We start from the raw sequence: 21,181 nt of genomic DNA, 5'->3' as shown, positions 1-21,181 counted from the left end.
GTCGTTATAACAGAACGAAAGGTGAAACGTTGCAATGTATAACGCATCACTTTGTTTCGTTTCTGTTGCGTTCCGATTAAACGCTTCCAACGCTAACTGTATTGCACCGTTTGACGTGAAAAATGGTTTTAATTCAATTTGTCGTGGTGTTTAAACTGATGAAAAATTATCTTAGCTTCTGTTTGAAAAGTAGGTGCAATTTTAAAGAATTGTTACAATTTCGAATGATTTATAGATTGCTCATCTTCTGATTAATCGATATTAATTTAACTCTTTTGCAATCGTTCCATCACTTCCTTTATCAAAGATTACGATTCTATCCGCCATAAAAATAATATCGAATACATTCTATGTTACACCATAAAATTCTTTTACGCAGAATAAAATGTGTAAAATTCTAGTATATTAAATATGAATTCTGCCTGTAAATATAGTTATACCTGGAACATTATTCATACGAGCACGTGAAACGATTACGAATGAAGACTTACCTTATCTAAGATACCATACTATTTACAAGTCCGGAAAAATTTGTTTTTTATCATATGCCAAAAACACGACTTTTCCTCTACTACGTACTATGTAGGTACTCGTAACAGTCTATTAACAAAAATATCACAAACAGTTCTAACACAGGTGCATGCTTGTAACTTACGTTAAGTAAAATTCCCTATCGTAATTCCATATTTCCATTAATTACACGTATAGCTTAACCGTACTCATTATTTTGATTAATAGTTACTGTTCCTTTTAAATTCTCGCGTATCTGCGAAATAATTTATGTTATATACAAGCATTGTAACTTTACGTCAGGCGAAGTCAATATTTCTGCTCTGTATTTTAAATAACAATAATTATCTAGCTTATTTACCATTTCTATCTTACTCGCCAATTTCTACTACTTCCTTAATTAAATATTATTTTACCGAATTTCTTCTGTTATACATCATAGTTATGTAACAGTTATTTTATCAGGCTTCGGTTTCTCGCTCGATAAGATCGAATCAATAAAACGGATTTCATCGACTAGCGAACAAACACTCTTTATCTACTATCATCATTTAGAGAAAAATTACACTGCCGCGATAATTTTCCTCCGTTAAATTAAATTGTACAAGTTTCGAGATACGAGATTCTTACATGAGCATATCGAAACGTCAAACATATTCACTGCGTTAAACTTGTTCGTTATCTGGAAAGTTACATAAAAAGTTGGCATGCAAATCAACAAATCCTTGAAACACAGTGTAACTTATCTGGCAAATATGGAAAATACAAAAAAGATCTAAATAGTTTCATTTTATAAAACTAGAAAAGAGTTATTTCCTGAAGCGATAAAAAGACATTTTGTATTTCTCATCAAATTATTTAAGTTCATCGAATTTGTCCAATTTTGTACCTGACTTTACCTATATAGATTCTACTTATTAATTTTATAGAATTCTTATTAATATCGCAAATCTTAATCTTACTTGATCTTTATGTAAGCAATTACTTTCAAGAAATGGCAAACACTATAATTTTCAACATATTTTCAATATATACACTGTAATTATATACAACCGCCTAGCTCTATTGTCGTATCTATAAAATAAAAAATATCTGTTTCAATATTACATTTAAAAAATGATAGACACCCTAATTTTCTAAATAATTGAAAAGATACTTTTTTAATACTCCACAATCCGTGGTAAAAAAAACGTTCTTCATCTAATAGTGGTAACTTAACATTGCAATGAAATGTTTGTCATTTGATAATAATATCTAATATAATGTTAGAAAGGTTTTGGCTATCTAATCAGATTACGTCTCTACTAAACAAATCTTAAAGACCAGTTACAGATCTTTTCGTTCTTACCAACTGACTTACATTGAATTCTGTTACTACGTTGTATCGTAACCGTAACCTTACTGTATCGTAACCAATTATTGCACAAGTAAAAACACACAGCAAGGCTTCATTATGCAAATTAGACTTCATAATCGACGTGTATTAATAGGAAAGATCGCGTGTAGATAACGAATCGATGTGAACCTTACATCTATAGCAGTAGCAGCGAATTGTCTAATTGAAAAATACACATCGATAACGTAATTCACAGGTGTTCGTTTTAAAATCCCGTATTCTTGTAATCATCAGACCGATCGACTTAAAAGCGACAAACAAACTTTCCAGAATAAACACATCCATTTCTGACGAATCAATTTTAACGCTACCTATTGCTCGATCATCGGTCCAATGTTAAAGAACGCTATAAGACAAGAGGTTGAATTTGAACACGATATACTGAGCACATGTGACTATTAAACCTGTTAAACTGGCGAACGACTTCTGAATTACAGTCGAATTACTCTAGTTCCACGATGAAATTATCATCAGAATCGCGCTTCAATTTCAATAAGTCCAACTCATGAACGACCGTTGGTCAAATTTCCTGCGACTCATGTTAATATTACATCCTGTATAACTATTTAACATAACATGAAATTTTCAACGATCAAAAGAAATTTTATTTAAATATATAAATTATTATTTTTAATTTATGGTTCATCATATAAAAATTAAACATACATTGATATCTATTATATACTGAATTGTGTTATAGCTTTAAAAATACTAATTTCTTACTTCATTTCTTGAAGAACATTTTTCCTTCTTCCTGTTTAGCAGATGTTATTTATCCTTAAGATACTGAACTTCGGCTTTTTACTTTACTTCTCTACGCAATTGCACATTTTATAAATAGATGGATATTTATGCAAAATTCATACTCTTATTGATACAATTAAGGAAATAACATCTGAATTAATTTTTCTCAGCTGCTAGAAATTCTAACGAATCCACTATTTTAGACATTTATATATTTTCGAGTATTACATGTATTTATGTGTATTTTTTCTCACATAAATTTCCCATAAAATGCATAAAAGTCCACGATCTAGTTGTAGTAAAAGGTAATAACAAACGAACGATAATACGGCCATAATTTTATAATAATTCTAGTAATACAATAACTTGAAAACGATAAAGATATATTTTATAGAATAAATTTTGTCACAAAAAATTATTACGTTTGAAAATAATCGACGTTCACGAACGGTCACGTCTGTAAAATTTCGTTCGCTAGGGAAAATTTACAATGAAAATCTGGCAACAGTTATCGAGAACGGTGCAAACAAAGTTTACACGGAGCAACGCGTTTCGCAACGTTAAACATTCGTCGAACGTATGTCCGCGACGCGATTGAACGCGAATCCCCAATAAATTCTATTATTTCACGGTAACAAGGGGCGTTGGCGTTTCGGGCAAATGCAAAAACGGGCACCGATTCGCGATCGGCTCGTAAATCAAGCTGCAATCTCACGCTCGTCAACTTTAATTAGCCGATAAAATGAGATATGCCTTTCGGTTTCCCTCGCATCGATTTTGATGTTTTTTCTTTTTTTAATATCGCTTTCACCGCGTTCTTATACATTCTACATATGCCATGTAGATTTGTAACACTCCTAAACATCGTCAGATGCTCTAGAAATGTTAAAAGTACACATGAATATCATAAATTGCGACAAAAGTTCGTTGTGAAATAATGAATCGTATCTATTTAAACTACAATTTTGCTTAAAAAATGTATCATGTCTATTTAAGTTACAATTTTTCTTAAAAAATGTATCGTGTTAAATATTAGTTGAAGACAGAAAAAAGAGAAAAGAAGTAAATTAAAGAATACTTTTGTTGTTTGTATCGTTACTCTACTTTCGATCTTCTATAATTTCAATCAATTGAATCGACAATGTTACATTGCTCCTGTATTATCCTGTATATCATATAATTCAACTTCTCTCTAATTTTCTATAATCTGTAATTTTATTTTGCTAAATATTAAAATCAATAACTATAACTTTAATATTAGTTTAATATTAATAAAAGATCTGTTTCTCCTACCTTAAATCAGTTGCGAAAGAAATGTGAAACAAAAGTCATTTTACATCATTCTATATAAATAAACAGATATTCTGTAGTTTCTTATATCAAGACTAATAATTCTAATTTAATTATCACTCTCTTAATAGAAAACAATTTATCCTCCTACATTTAAAATTAATTGACTTACACGCTACTCTATCGCTTTAATGTCATCATACTTTAAAGTCACTCTATACACGTATATCGCGATGTTTTAAGTAATAGACTAGAAGCAACATTCGGCCCTTAAGTACGACAATCAATAAACAGCTTATATCTTAATGTATGTTTTAAATCAGGTTAACCATATTCCCTTCATTTTTTCTCTTTTTCGCTTCTGTTAGAAAATTTCTTAAGCTTGAGGAAAATAAGAAAGAATCGTTATCCATAAACGTAATATCTCGTTTTAATTTTACGCTTTGTTAACTCGATACAGACCCTTTAATTAATAAAAACAAAGATGAGATTAAGAAACAAAGAAATGGAGGATCGTAACAGGATTAAAAATAAACGACACAACATTACCATTTTGTTACGCGTCATGTTACATATGTACGCGGCGATAGAAGCGAAGTATCTCAACGAGGGTCGCGCCGATGCGTCGGAAATTGTGCTCTGAAATTTTAGGGCGAGAGTCTATTAACGTTGATAAAACTCGTTCTCGCGACCGCGGTACCGACCCGCAGCTCGACGAAAAATTAGATAATTCAATCCCGGCCAATGCGTTTCACACAGCCGCGTTTCACAATGCGCGTAATTTGCTTGCCGTTTAGTACACGCGATGCACACATACACTCAAACTATACTGTAATAATATAACTTAATTTCCCTTCTATTCTATTCTATTTAATATTTATATAATTTATTCTATCCTAGATATCAACTTTATTTTGCAATTGTAACATGCCTACAATGCCTACCTCGTAATAAGCGTTCCATGATTTATGAACCATAGTGTACTTAAAACAGCGACGTACGTTTCTCGGCTTAACCCTGTTTCGTTTTGCGGCCATTTTGAATAAATTTATTACTTTTCTAACGTTAGAAAATATCTTCAGTTTGAACATGGTATGCAAAAATCTTATTAACATTCATGACTTCTCGATTTAATTTTATGTTAAACATCTTTTTATAACATTACAAATCTTGTTTGTTTGGTAATGCAAAGAACAAGGCTGAGATATAAAAATCCAAAGACCGCCGCTGAGTTAAGAAATCGCGGGCGATAGAATACGATCGAGTCCATCGATTCGGACTTCAATATTCCATTGTACGTAAATATCCGGCCACGCAAAACGTTTCACGCGTTTCACATGTTACGATACAGATTACAGCGCAAAAGGAACCAAAAAAGGAAATCACAAACGCGATACGCGAAACTTTAACGAAACGGAGCTCCAAACTCCATAATGATTGCGATTCTCGAAGTATCGACGTATCGATCATCGAGTAAAATGCACGATGCCTAGCATCATGATGGTTAATGAGTATATACCTCGAGATCGAAAACACGTTAACAGTTACCGTTATTGCGGGAATCAGGTCGAATAAATAACGGAGAAGACGAAGCCGTGAATCGATGGAAAATATCGGAAATCAGACGCTGTACGAACTTTTGCTCTGTTACGCGTGCTCACGTGTACCCGCGATACGTCATAGCTGCATGTAAACAAACGAATCGGGAAAGCGTGTAACAGCTGAAAGAACGGAGCACATGGAACGAAATTAAGAAACAAGGACAACGTAGCAATAAAGATCGTCGAGTTAATGTCAAAGAAGGTACCACTCTATTATAACCAAGGCGAATACGATGACAGGCGAGAGACAGAGAGCGCGGCTAGGTTTCAAATAGGGTAGGTAATCGAAAGTCGAATGGAATCGAGAATCGAAAGAAGCGAAAGAAACGTCGAGGCATGGACACCCGCGCGGACCTGCAGCTTTTGCTTGTCCTCGAGAAGATGTACATCCTGATGATCGATGCCCTCGTGTCCAGGTGGCACAGCATTCGGATGACCCATAGACCCCTTGAGACCCCCTTGCAGACGAGGTGGCGCCGGTATTAGCAGCTCCGGTCCCGCTTTTTGCATGTGCTCGTACACACGGTAAACACTGTTCACTGCGACGCCGCCGGTGCCCGCACGGAAATCCGGCAGAAAGAAGAACGTACCGAAACACACGACACCGAACGTCAAAAACACCAACAAGATCACATACTTTTCACGCGGGCGGAACGACCGTCTCGAGAACAGGGGCACCGGCACACCATTCACGAACCGCTGATACGACGGCAGGATGCTCGACGTCGTTGTCATTTTCACGATACTGTCACGTCACGCACGCACTAACGCACTTCCCGTTTTTACAACAGACGAAAACTCGAACACTCGTGCGCGTTGTTGCCCTTTTCCTAGCCGTCGCACGCCATTACGAATGCGGTGGCACGCGAGCACCACCTGCTCGCCAAACTTGACACTTCGTCAAGGACTAAGCGCCAATCAGCTGGCGCGACACATGTGCCAACTACGTGCCGCGAGTCGCGTGTAATCGATGCCCAAATTGGTCGGCACAATACCGACACGGTACCGCGTACGCTTCCACGGTCGATAAAATGCGTGTTTCCTTTCGATGATAATTTTCAGTATAACAAATGACGACAAGAGGCTTGTAACAAAGATAATAATTAATTAATTGTTTAATATTTTTCATGATTTACTTTGTATCTTTTATATAGTATTTAACTTTAGTTTGACTACTTTTTATATGCAATTATTATATATCTCAACACAAATTTAGATTAATAATAATCAGATAATAAAATAATAAAAATTATGAGAAGATTAGTGATTGATACCATTCTTCTATGATATTTTCTTATAATTTCTCATACTTTGATATGGAAAAAGATATAGCTATATGAACATGTGATTTTACATACGTAGTGCATCTTACATGTTTAACTACCGCCAATAATGGTAGCATTGTTGATGAGAAATTATTGTAAATAAAATACATGATCCTATGGCTCAATTCCACTTCGCGTCTTTGGCACTTACGTGTCTTTAAAAGTTAAAAATATTTCAATTACGTATTAAAAAAAGATATTGAACACGAGTATATAAGTAGATATTTTAATCAGTAAACTAATAATCGTCATTAAAACAGCCCATTTTCCAAATTATATGGTTGAGAATAATGTAGCACATACATTGATGTATCAAATATGGTAATAATATGGTAAATAGTATGGCAATTAATTGAAATTTGAGCAAAAGAAAAGTTTAAGAAGAAAAATCTAGGGCAAATTTTATAGTATCGTAAGAAAAAGTCTGATTAGAGATCGATCAAAGCAGTGTCGTCTGTCCTTCAGTTGTTAGTTTACATAGGGAAAAAAGCCTATGTGATTAAAGTCACCTAGTTCTTGCGGAGCGTTAACAGGATGAGATTAAAGAGAGAAAAAAATAACGCCAATGGAGGGAGATGATCTGAATTCAAAGAATGTTGATCGAGAGGTCAGAGCTAATCGAGAAGTCGAAAAGTAGAGTTGTTAGCGTTGTCGAATTGTGAGAGTTGCTAGCGTTGTTGAGAGACTGAGTTGTTAGCGTTGTGGAGTTGCGTGAATTACCAGCGTAGCTGAGAGATTGAGTTAGCATTGTCGAGTTGCGAGAGTGGTCGAAGTAAAGTAAGATTGTTGCATTTAGTTCAAATTAAACAATCATCGTTTTCTGTCTAATTAACATCTGTTAGTTTATTTATTGTAAATAAATTATAAATTATAAAAAGTATCAGGAAAAATTTATACCTAAATTTCCACGATACTACAATATTATTTCTTCTGTATTATATGTAAATCGCGAATAAGAAACAAGTCATTGATATAATGTCAGGGACAGTCTGTTTCAACAACGTAAACATGTAAGTTTTTCTATTCTATGTAAAGTAGAAAGAAAAGGCCAGCTTCCGTAGTATATCCTTATGCTATTAAAACTTGAAAGTAGAATAGGTCGGCAAAAAATTTTTAGCCGGTCAAGCATGCTCTCCCTCATCTTAAATGTAACCTTTTATTTTGAATTGTTACTGAGTAATGTATGACCAGCAACACATCATAAAAAAGTACAATCAATTTTTGTAACTGCAATTATAAACAAATACTTTAACTCTTACTATTATTGTAATGATTACATTATTATGCGCTCGTGTCATGAAATATATACATATCTTTTAATTACGTTATAATTCTATAATATTAAGTTTACTTTTAATAAAATATATTTAGTTCAGGATTTCTAATTTTCCATTTAATATCTTTACATACCGTTAATTATACGAATTTTACAATAAGGTAGTGGAAATCCAATAAATGCAAACACTTTTTAAGTCAATTATGCCTTTGCACAATATCAGCTAGTTACTCTATTTTTAAAAGGAAATGGAAAGAATCCCTGTTTTAAAAAAGGTAACTTTAGAATTATAAGGATTTATCTTAGAAAAAAATCCTAAATTGTGTCAAATGACAAAGGAATCCTCTGTCATAATTAACAGGTACTTAAACATATACGAAACAGAATGATTCATCGCACGAGACAATAATAATCCAATAAATTAAAATTTTATGTACAACTATTTGATTCGGTTGAATCATTCCTACTTGTTATCCGGATATCAATCCGTGACAAACATAAAATAAGTTATTTCTCACATATCTAACGATAGCTGTCTGTCTTATTTCCTGAAACGTAATTCATAAATTAGCATAGTGATTGGTGTCTGCGAATTTAAAAGGAGCGCACGAGGTGCTTCCGCGGGAAAAAGGCAGCTGCTTTGGCGAGTTTTGGATAGCTCGTTACCACGACGGATACATCAGTCTAGTATTCCGCTCCCTCGGAAACCATGCAGCTCCTGTGGCTAATGTAAGTGAGCAAGCGCGCAATAAACGAACAATTCATTTATCATCCTAACGAAATTACAAATCAAATCGCGTTTTAAACAACAATGACAGTCAAAAAAAAATTACGTGGATACGTACGAAATAAATAAATTATCTTTGTTTATTTGTCGGTCAAACGATAGAAATATAATTTGGAATTGTCTGCATTTAAAAAGCAAATATCAGTCTTAGGTACCTTCACTATGTTTCATCGAAATGAAACATCAGTCGGAACTACCTAATTTAAAGCTATAATATTATAATTATGATAACTGTAATTGTTGATACTATAATTTATATGTTTTACTATAATGAACTGTAATATTATAGCAGTGCATCGCAAAGTAATATCAGCGGATCATGCGTCAGACAGTAATCAGCAATCGCATCAAAACATATTTTTCTCGACTCTGTCACCGCACCCTTTTTCAATTGTTTAATACCAAATTGTTTATAAATTGTTTATAAATTGTTTATCTTGTTTATCTGTTGCAGATGTCACTTGGCAGTCGTTACCGCGATACCACTGCTTCCTTCGACGTCGTTCATTCGGACTCGGAGAACGGCGAATACGATGAATGATACGAAAGCAGATCCGGACCACAACAACCATGAAAGTCAAAAGCCACAAATTTGTGAGACCGCGCACTGCCACGAAATCGGTACGTTCGTGCTTTCGAGACATAACATTTATATAAATTGTAATTTTCTTGTAAATGAGTTACATTATGTAAATGAACAAACTGCGTTCTCTACTGTCGATACGTTATCGAACGATAACGCCAGGAGAAGAGAAAACGAGAAATCTTTGAATCTGCCGTTACTCTCGAGGAACGCGCAAGGCGTTATAAGAGTGAAAAATCATCTTATATCACATTTTTCAAAGGTTTCTTGTAATTCTCTGTTATTTACGACATCTGTATGTTGGCGTATACCTAAAGGAAGTTAATGTGTTTTAGCGGTCATTTCTTTTTTGACTGTTTCTTTAATCAGACCGAGTGATTCTTTTGGTTGATTCGTTCGATTTCTTCTTTTAAATTATTGCACTTCTATAAAACTAATATTTAAAATACATTTTTTCTTTGTTTTGAATTTAATGAAAGTTCTCCTAATTAAAATCGTCTTATTGGTTTCATAAAATTCTGCGATAAATTTACAGTTCCAACGTTTGAGAATCAAATGTCATTAAGTAATTAATAAAAACTCGAACACGAATAATAATGAAGAATAGTGAAATTTTATTTATATTTTGCTTATTAATTGCTACTTAAAATAACGAAATTCCGGTTCGTGTTTTCATTTTTCCTACGTTTTTATTACACAGCGAAGCGAATTCAGCAGAACATAGATACTACTGTGAATCCTTGCGAAAACTTCTACCAGTACGCTTGCGGTTCGTGGAGCAAGAACAATCCTATACCAGAGGGCAGGGACACGTGGTCTGAGAATCACATTGTCTTGGAAAAATCGCAAAGACGAATCAAAGGCAAGAAAATATTTTCTCGACTTATTTTAGTGTTAGAAAAAGCAGATGGAGAAAATATGATTGCTTCACTATTGTTTCAATGTATTGCCTTGCTTCATAATGCGCATATTCATATACTTTAAAATTTTCTCTTTGAAGAACTCCTTGAGGAACACATCAGTTCTACCGACATCCCGCCTGTTAAAATGGTTAAAGAATTTTATCGTTCCTGCATGGATGTAGGTAGGAAAATTGCAGTGCTGTTCGTTTGAAAATTATCCTTAGCATGTGCATAATTATTCGAAAGAATGCATAACGTACTTATACAGATAGTATCCTTGTTGATTTCAAAATTTGCTTCGTCGTAAATAAATTCGACGGAATAGTTAAAATATTCGGAAAATTTGAATATCTTCAAGATATAAAAATTGCAAAGAAACGAGGGTGCGTCAAAACATTTTAATTAACAACCAGTAAATGAACTTCGAATAAATAATCGTTTCTCTAATGCTTGGATTTTTTACGATAGCAGAATTCTGAAGGATTTTTTAGCATTCTCTCCAGGAAATATAATTGCTTTAATACAAGGAATAACTAATTCATTGAAGTACAAATTCGAATAATTATGAACATTATGGTATCGTATTGCATATAATAGTAAAGTAAAAGTAAATAAATGAAAGTAGTAGCTTCCGCCTTCAAAATATAAGGAAAGTTTTTCTGAAAATATCCTGATAGATGCAATTGAGAAAAGAGGCTTTGAGCCGATTCAAGAGATCCTGAATCGTACTGGAGGATGGCCAATGGCGATGCCAATAAGCGAATGGAATGAAATACCGTGGCAAAAAATTGATAAGGAATATATATCATCGATGGAATGCGAAGCTTTCTATACTGTTGGATATGAAATTGATCCGAATAATAGAAAACGCTACATATTGACGGTAAGCTATGAATATAATTACTTGAATTTTATAGCACATCCTTTAGATCATTTTCGAAGCAATAGCGTTTTTCTAGTTGTAGAAAGTTTCTTAAGCTTGAAGAAAATACAAAAGACTCGTTGATATGTGATATTTTGCGTTTCAATCGTATATTAAAGTTTCCTTTTAAATATTAAATGTCTTTTTCTTTTTGAGATAAGATTTAATTAATGTCTGAAGAAATCTGCATAATTAAAGAACTATTATAAACGAAAATTATTTATAAAACTTTTCAAATCAAAATTCATAAGAATACTCGAAATTACTATTTATCAAGAAACTTTGTATTGCAGATAAGTCCAGTTATCGATAATTCTGCCTCCAAAATAAGGGATTCTATCGAAACATACATGCCTGATATAACATACATAGCTAACATTTCTGCAAGACAAAATGGTTACACTCTAGATGAAAATCAGTTAACTTCCGATGTAGCAGAAATGGTTCACTTTGAACTTCTACTTACAGAAGTAATTATCTTTTTCACTTGGAGGAGCTATATAAATAATTTTATAGTTTGAAATAAGTATAAAAAGCATAAGGTATAGTAATAATAACAAAGAATATACCTATTCTGTTTTTATAGATTAGAGTTAAAAATTTAGACAGCGAGTATTACAATAATAAGAAAAGAATGACGATCGAAGAATTGCAAAAGTATTATAATAATTTTAATATCACCGCACCTCCGACGAAGGTAAAATTGTTATTTTAATTATTGTTATTTCTTGTGATATCATTTAAGTTAAATTTATAACGAAAAGTAATTGAAATTAAACAGGCTTTCGAATTACAAAATGAGAATTTCCGAAAACATTTCAACAATAATACGAAATTCTTTTTAAGTCTTTTGTATTAAGTAATTTTTATATAAGTTATTATCCTATGTAAGTAAAAACAATAGGTTTCTAAATCCTTTCTGCTCTATTTAGTGTTAAAGTCAAGTGTCATTTTCTAAATCATCAATGCTGCACTGACATACTTCTTTACATAACGTAACTATTATTTTGTTTTAACACTTAACGCTCCAAGTGTACCTCTCAAGCATCATCGATGTGCGGCGTTCTATTCCAAATGTGCCTCTCCAGCACCACCGATGTGCGACGCTCTACTCTTTAAAATCTGATACTTAAAAACTTGCAAGTCGAAATATGATGAGAATAAGTTGGAATTACCGGTCGATATTCAGAATTAAAAGTCGCAGCGTTAAAGGTTAATTCCAACTATACTACTCGTTTCCCGCATACCAATAACCATTCTTCAGTTGTAATTGTATTCAGCTACAAGCATTGATAATCAATAATCGCAATTAAAATCCGCAATAAACGATATAAGATAACAATCTGGTAAAAAATATTTGCAGATAGACTTTTTGGAAATAATACAACATATGTGCAATGAAGCGAACGTTCACGTAAATTCATCTGAACCCATTCTAGTGTACAATCTTAAATTCCTGCACCAACTGGTCACCTTACTTGGAAACACATCTCAACGTACGCTAGGTAACTACAGAAACTTTATACGAATACGTGGTAATTTAAAATGTTGTTCGTTTTTATAATCACACTGTAATTACTTGACTTAAGATTTTCTTTGGACACGTGATCTCTCGAAATGTCACTTTTCATGTTTATCATTTCCTTTGTTTATAGTAAACTACATTCAATGGAATATGGTGAAAAAATTCATGTTATATACCACGCAGGAGATGAGGAACATAAAACTTGCCACGTCAGACAACTTTACCGACACTACCCCACGGTATATTCTTTGATCGTTTTACTTTTCTATGATGTTATATCATGTGGATAATAATTTGAATTTAACGATGGCATCAGATTATTAAGTAAATATACGTATCTACTTTTGAGTATTTAATTTGAATTACAAAATTTAAAAAGTTTCCTTTTGATAAGAGGTATCTGGGAGGAGACGTTAATTTTCCGAATTGATAATAATCGGATTTTTCACTTACCTTGTATCGTTTCCAAATTATTTATTTTGTATCATTTCGTAAATAAATTATTATTTGAGAAATATTAATTGAAGAGGAACTGCAATAAAAATAAAATAATTATATATTAAACATAAAAACTTCATTTAATGATATTAATCATCTTTTTCAGTTCTTAATTTTGTTTTTTTAATCTTCCTTACAAAGTAGCAACCCCAAACTTTTTATTAATCGATATTCCAATAATTCTGCTGTGCAAATAAATGAAATGTTTATGTAAAAACTTGAATAGATTCTGGCGATTGAAAGATATTGTATTTCGTCAATTTCCAGATGGAAAACTTGTTTGAACGATTTGGAAATGAAGACCGCAATTTCCTATATTTTCGTTAAAAGATATATGCCAGACTACGTTATTCATGAGGTAAAATTTGATTTACATTAACTCTATGTAACACAAAAATAACGAATACCACAGACCCAGAAATTATTGTTATTTTACTATATTTTTCGAAGGTAATGAAAATGGTTAAAAATATGAAGGAAGAATTAAGAAACCACCTAGAACGAACACATTGGCTCCCAAGTTCTATAAAATTGGACATGTTGCAAAAGACAGATGATTATGGGATAGAAATTGGATATCCAGAGTGGTACAAGAACGATGATGCAGTTACTCGATATTACGATGGGGTAACTATTTGAAAATATTTAAAGTTGTAGGAAAACGCAAACTATTTGCGCACACATAACACACACGTAATTATTCTATAAATTGTTCTCAGCTTTCCATTGGTTCGAATTACTTTCAAAATATTTTAAACGCTTTAAAAAAGAAATCACAAAAGCTGGGAATACTAAGGCAGGTTGTTAAGAAAAGCCAGTGAGTTTCTTCCATAGAGTTTAATTAGTTAGAAAATGCTTATAATTTTGTATTTACTCTTGATTGTATTATTTTTCAGTTGGGTGGATTATCCCACGTCATATAATGCATATTATTATCCAGATACCAATACAATTTGTGAGTGTCATGAAAATAAAATATCTATTTTTCATATCCTTTTACTAACAAACTAAGCTTTACTAAAGAGAAATTAGAATTTTCTTGTTGAATATTAATTTTTTAGTTCTATTAGCGACTCAACTGCAAGATCCTTATTTCACTCCACGTTTACCAGAGTAAGCTTCACATTATTTGTAATTTAAATTTATCGCGGTAATGTATTTAAATTTGAATATATTTAAATCATATTAATTATATATCGATTTATATAACTAAATTAAATTCTGTTTAAGTTGATTTATTAATAAATGTATGAATTATCAGCGCTGTTAATTATGGTCACGGATTTACATTTGGACATGAATTAGGACATGCTTCCGATAGAAAAGGTAGACCCCACAAAATTATTTAAATTAATTGCATTATTATATTCACAATTATATCTACCACATATTATTTTAATTAGGAATAGAGTTTGATAAAGACGGCAAGAAAATTCCATGGGAATCTCATAACGCGTCAAAAGAATACGACAAAAGAGCGAAGTGCTTTGTTGATCAGTACTCTAACTATATCCTGCATATCTCAAACGATACTAAGGAGGACATTAAGGTAAATTCTTTCGTCAACACATAGTTTTGAAGGCTTTATGATCAATTAAAATAATCTGATTGTTTGGTTGAAAATTACTTACCTTGTAAACTGCATAACTACGCAAGTTATGCAATTACTTTGAAGATTTTTATTGTTCCCGTGACAGTCTGTAAAATTCTCGTTCGAGTAAAAGGAACTATATACTAATAAAGTATAATTGAATTTAGGTAAATGGAACTAACACCAACAATGAAGATATAGCGGATTCAATTGGTCTGCGAATTACGTACTCGGCGTATAAGAAAGCAGAGAAGGAGAAAATTCAAAGCAAATTACCAGGTTTTGAAAATATTTCCAACGACAAACTTTTCTTCTTATCTTTGGCAAATGTGAGTTACTGTATATATTATACATAATACGTCCATTAAATTCGTCGAATATCGACAACGTGTAGAATTTTTAATTATTAAAAATATACATAGTGGAATTTTTTGGTGAAAGAAACAAGCTTTGGTCTGATGGAATAAAAAATTACCTAATTTACAATATGGAAAATTTCCTACAGTAATTGAGTCAGATTCGTTGAAGTATCGAGTATGAAAATTTTTACTGTTTCATAAGAATATTTTAAGTGTCAACAGTCGGTTAAAAACAAAGTTTTAGCCAAATATCATAAAACAATGTTTTGTCGTCTCTCTATTGTCGAATTTTAATTTCATCTCTCAAGAAACACCACATAAATGTTTAGCGAATAATTAACACAATTTCACTTTATAGTACTGGTGTTCCACGACGAAGTCAGGATATGACGAAAATATAGAATTCGACGTACACAGTCCTGCCAAATATCGCGTCATAGGAGCCCTATCGAATATGCCTGCGTTCTCCGAAGCCTTCAATTGCCCACAAAACAGTTCCATGAATCGACAACACAAGTGCAAATTGTGGGACTAATTGCGAAACATTTGTAGACCTTGTAAAAGGTATAGATTCAAATGAGATATCATTTTTTAACGTTGGTTTGCAATACAAAGTAACGGTGTCTTTTTCATTATTTTTACTATTTATAAGCAATAAAGTGAATGATGTTTTAACGCAAAAGATTTTAAAAATTTTCTCCTATCAGTGGAATTTTCTAGAGACTTTGAAATACAACAAAAATTTTGTAGTTATTTTAAAAAATCTAGAATATCCAGAAAGTCTTCACTAGATCTAAATGGTTATCGTTGCTGATAATATTAGTGAAAAATTATTGCTGAGGGTTGACATAAAATTATATCAAATGCAAAAAGTTTCTCATCTTCGTTTATCTTTTCAACTTTGCAGATTTTTCCTTTTAAAATTTTTGCCATTTTCGTAAATAAATATTTAAAATATCCTTTCCTGTTCCACCGTCACATTTTTCTAGTAATACTGGCTATCGAGGTGTCAAATGAATCCGATTGTAAAACACGTGTTGAAATATTTCGACGGCGCTTTATTCAATGTCATTCGGGAGGAAATCAAGTATTTTTAAAACAAAATACTTATACAAAACGTATAAAATGGAGGGAAGGGGGTGTGTGGATTTGTACATCGATCTAGTACACATAGACAACTATTACAATACAACGTAACCGTTAAGTACACAATATATATAACATCAACACCTATCAACATAAAATATAAACTTCACGCTTTCATCAGAGATCATGTTCCCTCCACGCTTCCTCTATTTCTCACGATTTTGTGCGACTATCCGTATCGTTTCGTCGCGATACGGTTCCTAAACGTTTAACGATAAGACTCTATGTAGCATGGCTAGTATCACAATTCTGACAAACTGTCTCCCGAACGAAAATACAATCGCAGCGTTTTCATACATGCGTATGCGTGAAAAACAGAAACGCTTCCTCGTAAAGCTAACCGTAAGAGAGTTACATCGACATTTTTTACAAGAAACTTAAAGACTACATAGAAATAATCTATGTACAACAGAATCACGAGGAATACAAATGATACAAGATTTGAGAAAACATATCTGTTACGTTAGCCTAACGTACAAACCACGAAATGATGTTACATAAAAACACGACTGATACATATATGAGACCATGTCTCCTTCTACATATATGATTCACTATAAATTACAAACGTCGCTAAGTACACGATCAATAGTACATGAATACATCTAGTTAGTAGCTGCACGATGAAGGTCTTCCATTACATCAAATCTACGACTAACTTAACTTTGTACAAAAATGGAAGGGCGTGTTTCACCCCTATTATATCATTAACATAACAAAAAAGAAGTTTAGCTTAGACAGTACTATCCTACGCGTTAATTGTAGTTCGTCTATACATCTCCTACAAAGAACATACTACCAAATCGACTCGTCGATTCATTAATATTTTGTCTGTCAACATGTATGGTAGAGACCTCAATTTTTTGGCCGGAAACGAGACATGTAAAAGTCGCAGTCTGAACAGTAAATAGCAGGTTCAGTCACCTGTTTCTTCCGGCAGAGATGACACGGCGCGGTTCTTGCAGTGCCACCAACCGTGGGCTTTTGTAACGGAGACGTAGATTGTGCCACTGTCGGGTTACCCTTTGACGTGGGCACAAAATGCATTTGTTTGCTCTGTTTAGACACAGGGGGATGCTGGTACGTAGGATACTTCATATTCGATTGGATTTGGCCATTTTGCAATGCATTAGGATATGTTTGATTTGGTGCCAAAATATTTTGTTGATCGGCCTTCTGCGGTGCCCTCTGATAATTATCGTGTCTTTGTTGGTAATTCTGCATGCTCTGTTGTTGTTGATAGGAAGTTGGAGGATTGGGTGGTGGCTGATACTGTGGAAGAGGTTGGTTTATTCTATTCTGCTGAGGAACAGATTGATAGGGATAGCCTTGATAGGAACTGTGGCTGTATTGGTTCTGATAAGGGCTCGGAGATTGAGTTGGTGGATATACAAATTGCTGCTGCGAATGCTGAACAGTTATGGGACTTGCATTGTGATTAGTAATCCTCTGGTTCATGTTAGGTTGCTGTTGCTGAGACATCTGCTTGTTCATCTGATTATGTTGTTGTTCTAACTGGTAATAAGTCTGATAGCTGCTTTTTTGGGACATTCCTTTTTGTTGCTGCACGTTATTCTGTACATACTGAATTTGAGTGGGGTAAGGACTGGCTGGTTTCTGGGTTTGAGACAGAGGAATACCTTGGTTTCTTGGATGAGATGTCTGTGCTTGGGGATACGTTGACTGAGACTGCAAATATGGCATGTATCCATTCTGAGAATATCTTATCTGTTGCTGGAGTTGGGGAGAGTACGATGTAGGTGGTTTGGATACATTGGGAAGTCCTGAGTAGGTATCCCTGACAACATCCTGCCCTTCATTACCATAAGAACCACATAATTTCTTGTCTGACAATGATCCCACCGACTCGTTTGAATTTTGCCTTCCGAAAGTAGGTTTAATCGTGTCTGGTATAGGTATAGGATTTACGCTTCTCAACTGATCTTGATACGGAGTCGCAGGAACACTGTCCGCTTCGCTTTTCAATGGCAGAGTCTGCTGTTGGAATTTGGTGGCAGTGCAATTCTCTCTATTCATCTCCGCTTCCTGAAGACTTCTAATCTCTCGAAGGACTTGAGCAGTTTCTGGCTTATTCATCGCTGATCGTAGAACCCTTTCCAGAATCGGATTAGGTATATAAGAATCTTTCTCGTCGTCCTCTGCAGTTGCAACGAGAACGACTTGGTCACAGAACGACACGCTCTTCTTCTTTCCTATTCGTCGTTTCACTTTCCTTGGCGCGATATCGTCCTCACTTGGTAGAATGGTCGTATTCTGTATGGTATTCTGCATAGCAACTTCGCTGATGTCATCCTCTGGATAATCAATAGGCAAACCGTTTTCGTGTGGCAGCGTAAGAGACATCGACATGATTGCTTGATTTAATCCGCTCTGCTGCGTTTGCATGGGATTATTCGGGGCTGTAGTGGAAATAAAACTGTTCTGACTGGAACTAGATTCGAAGCTCGAATTCATGATCGACTGACTCGAGGAATTGTCAGTTTTAGTAAAGTTCGTCACATTTTCTGTGGATAGCTTCATTGGCCTCGATTCTTCCACTTGTACATCCTGAGGAGCATCTAACAGTGGAGAAGGAGAAACACAATTCACATTTTGCTTCATTAGAATTTTCTGGTCTGGTTCTGTTTTAGGCACTGGTTGCAGCTTAATTTGCTCAAATCTAGCAGCCATGTCTTTAACAGAAGAAACGACCCTTGGACAATCGGGCACATCCCGACTGGACTGATCGTAATTTTGGCCAAGACTATTCATCATCAAATCGCTCGTTCTCCTGGCGATAGTTGGTCCTGAAATTGTTGGAGCAGACGATCTAACTTTTGGAATATCTTGTTCAAGAGGACCCTGTTTCTTCATCCTCCTCTCTGCCTGTTTCGCTTGCAACTCACGTAACCAAGTTTCTCCAGATGATTTTTCTTCTTCCTCCTGTTCTTCGGATCTCTTTTCCTCTCTTGGAGCTTCACAGGCTAAAATCTGATCCCTTTTCATCTGCAACTGGGACAATAAGCTACTAATATGCTGATTATCCAACTGCTGTTGACGCTGCTGCATATGTACGATCTGTTGCTGTTGCTGGTGTTGTTGATACTGCTGATACTGTTGCTGCTGATACTGATGTTGATACTGTTCCTGATACTGTTGTTGATCATGAACATTGTTAGAGCTTTCATCAATAGGAGGTGGCGGTGGTGGAAAGTCCTCGCTAGCTTGCCTCGAATGAGATACAGAATGAATAGAAGGATATGGCGGAGGGGGGAAGTCTTCGCTGGGTTGTCTCGAATGAGAAACATTTCCACTTTCAGGATATGGAGGCAGAGAATCCACTTGATTTTGCTGTTTCACAGGACTCTGTTCATTGTGCACATCCGCTCTGGTAACCACAAACGTAGGTTCGTACAAGATTCCATTAGCATACTGCACCACGTCATCCTGAATTCTAGGTTTGCTGTTATAATTCGACGGGCAGGACGTTGGTACATTCGCGCCATTTTGTTCCATACTATAAGAGGGTAAGAATGGAAGAGAATGAGACTCGGACGAGTAATCGGTGTAATTAGATGTTCTATTAGCTCCACCAGCTGAATTTGTCGCGTTTACATGATTCCAATATGTTCCATTCTGATCTTGAGATGGATTAGAAGTACATTGACTTTCTGATGTTGGATAGACCGATTTTTCAGATTGCTGCTCGTTGTGCACTTCGCCCGAACACTTAGACTTGCTAAGTTGAGAAGTGGTCCTGAGCGGAGGAGGCGGAGGAACCTTCGCTACGTGTAACACTTTGCCGGCGCTGCCATGGAAGCTCTTCCTCATTAGACGACTTCTCTCCAAATTTGGATTACTAGTACTGCCTGGGCTGCCATTACTATTTCCAGTAAACTCTAGGTGTCCTTCTGATAAATAGCCACTCAGAGATTGGCACACCTCGTTTCCCTTTAAACCAACGCTTGAATCGTCCACTGACTGCTTCGGTAAAGTGTTGGAGGTACCCTCCACGCTGGCGTTTGTTTGTCCATCTTGGCCTTCTCGTAAATCTGGCATGCTCCTATTCTTCCTCTTGATCAACCCACCCATCAATAATTTTCTTCTAATTTTGTGTTGCTTTTTGCCTTGTTTTTGTTCACCATTGGCGTTATTCGGTTGAGAATTTCGTACATTATTGGCAATCGTGTCATTTTCTTTAGATTTTTCCACTTTGGTTCCTTTCGGCGAGGGAGAAGAACGGGACGGAGCGATGGAGAAGTCTTTAGAGATGTTTTTGTTTCTTTCTTCACTTCGAGCTCGTTTCTTGTCTTTCTTATCGTCGTCACAACGTTTGGTACGACTGAATAATCCTGTTCTTTGCATTGGTCGATCGTATAACATGTATTCCTCATCCTCGATCACATTCACGGCTGTTGCCTTGCTGCGTAAGGTCTTCTTTTTTGGTAACGTGGCGTAGATCTCGATGCTCTTTGTGGCAGGTTTGTCGGTAGTTGTAGAGGGAGGATTTACTAGGAGTTCTCGGCTGTTTTGTCGGGAATGATTTCCTTTGTCCCTGGAACTCTGTCGAGAGTGTTGGCCAGATTTGCTGTTCTCTCGTGAATGTCTACTTTCTGGTGCTCCTTCTGAAACATATATATTTATGCGTGTTATAAATTGATTTATAAATTCTCTAGATGATTTTGTATAAAATATAATATCCTATCATTTTTTTAATCCTAGCCTA

At 34.7% G+C, this 21,181-nt stretch overlaps 3 protein-coding genes across 6 annotated transcripts in view; 1 reads left to right on the top strand and 2 right to left on the bottom strand.

Annotated features, from left to right (window-relative positions):
- LOC100646409 (mannosyl-oligosaccharide 1,2-alpha-mannosidase IA) overlaps nt 1–6,403 on the bottom strand; it is a 702,484-nt gene extending 696,081 nt beyond the window's left edge. The window contains exon 1 of the mRNA XM_012308263.3: nt 5,896–6,403. Coding sequence (XP_012163653.1) covers nt 5,896–6,276 — 381 coding nt within the window. The 5' untranslated portion in view covers nt 6,277–6,403. The remainder of the gene's footprint in view (nt 1–5,895) is intronic.
- A 2,363-nt stretch (nt 6,404–8,766) lies between these two features.
- LOC100645190 (membrane metallo-endopeptidase-like 1) lies at nt 8,767–15,991 on the top strand. Its single transcript, XM_020862624.2, has 18 exons — nt 8,767–8,871; nt 9,384–9,550; nt 10,213–10,374; nt 10,513–10,596; nt 11,092–11,297; nt 11,630–11,806; nt 11,923–12,033; nt 12,700–12,841; nt 12,992–13,100; nt 13,627–13,717; nt 13,810–13,986; nt 14,079–14,176; nt 14,256–14,314; nt 14,421–14,472; nt 14,621–14,685; nt 14,763–14,908; nt 15,118–15,279; nt 15,668–15,991. Exons 1-18 carry the CDS (start codon nt 8,852–8,854, stop codon nt 15,842–15,844), a joined length of 2,205 nt encoding a protein of 734 aa, XP_020718283.1. The 5' UTR covers nt 8,767–8,851; the 3' UTR covers nt 15,845–15,991.
- A 355-nt stretch (nt 15,992–16,346) lies between these two features.
- The window catches only part of LOC100646738, a 124,148-nt gene continuing 119,313 nt past the window's right edge, over nt 16,347–21,181 (bottom strand). For all 4 annotated transcript variants that reach the window (XM_003395153.4, XM_048405565.1, XM_012308276.3 and 1 more), the window contains one exon: nt 16,347–21,080. In XM_003395153.4, coding sequence (XP_003395201.2) covers nt 17,311–21,080 — 3,770 coding nt within the window. In that variant the 3' untranslated portion in view covers nt 16,347–17,310. The remainder of the gene's footprint in view (nt 21,081–21,181) is intronic.

Source organism: Bombus terrestris, chromosome 4 (assembly GCF_910591885.1).
Source record: "Bombus terrestris chromosome 4, iyBomTerr1.2, whole genome shotgun sequence".
In the NCBI taxonomy this organism is placed as follows: domain Eukaryota; kingdom Metazoa; phylum Arthropoda; class Insecta; order Hymenoptera; family Apidae; genus Bombus; species Bombus terrestris.
Note: the sequence above shows the minus strand (reverse complement) of the source record. Positions and strands in the feature narration are given on the sequence as shown.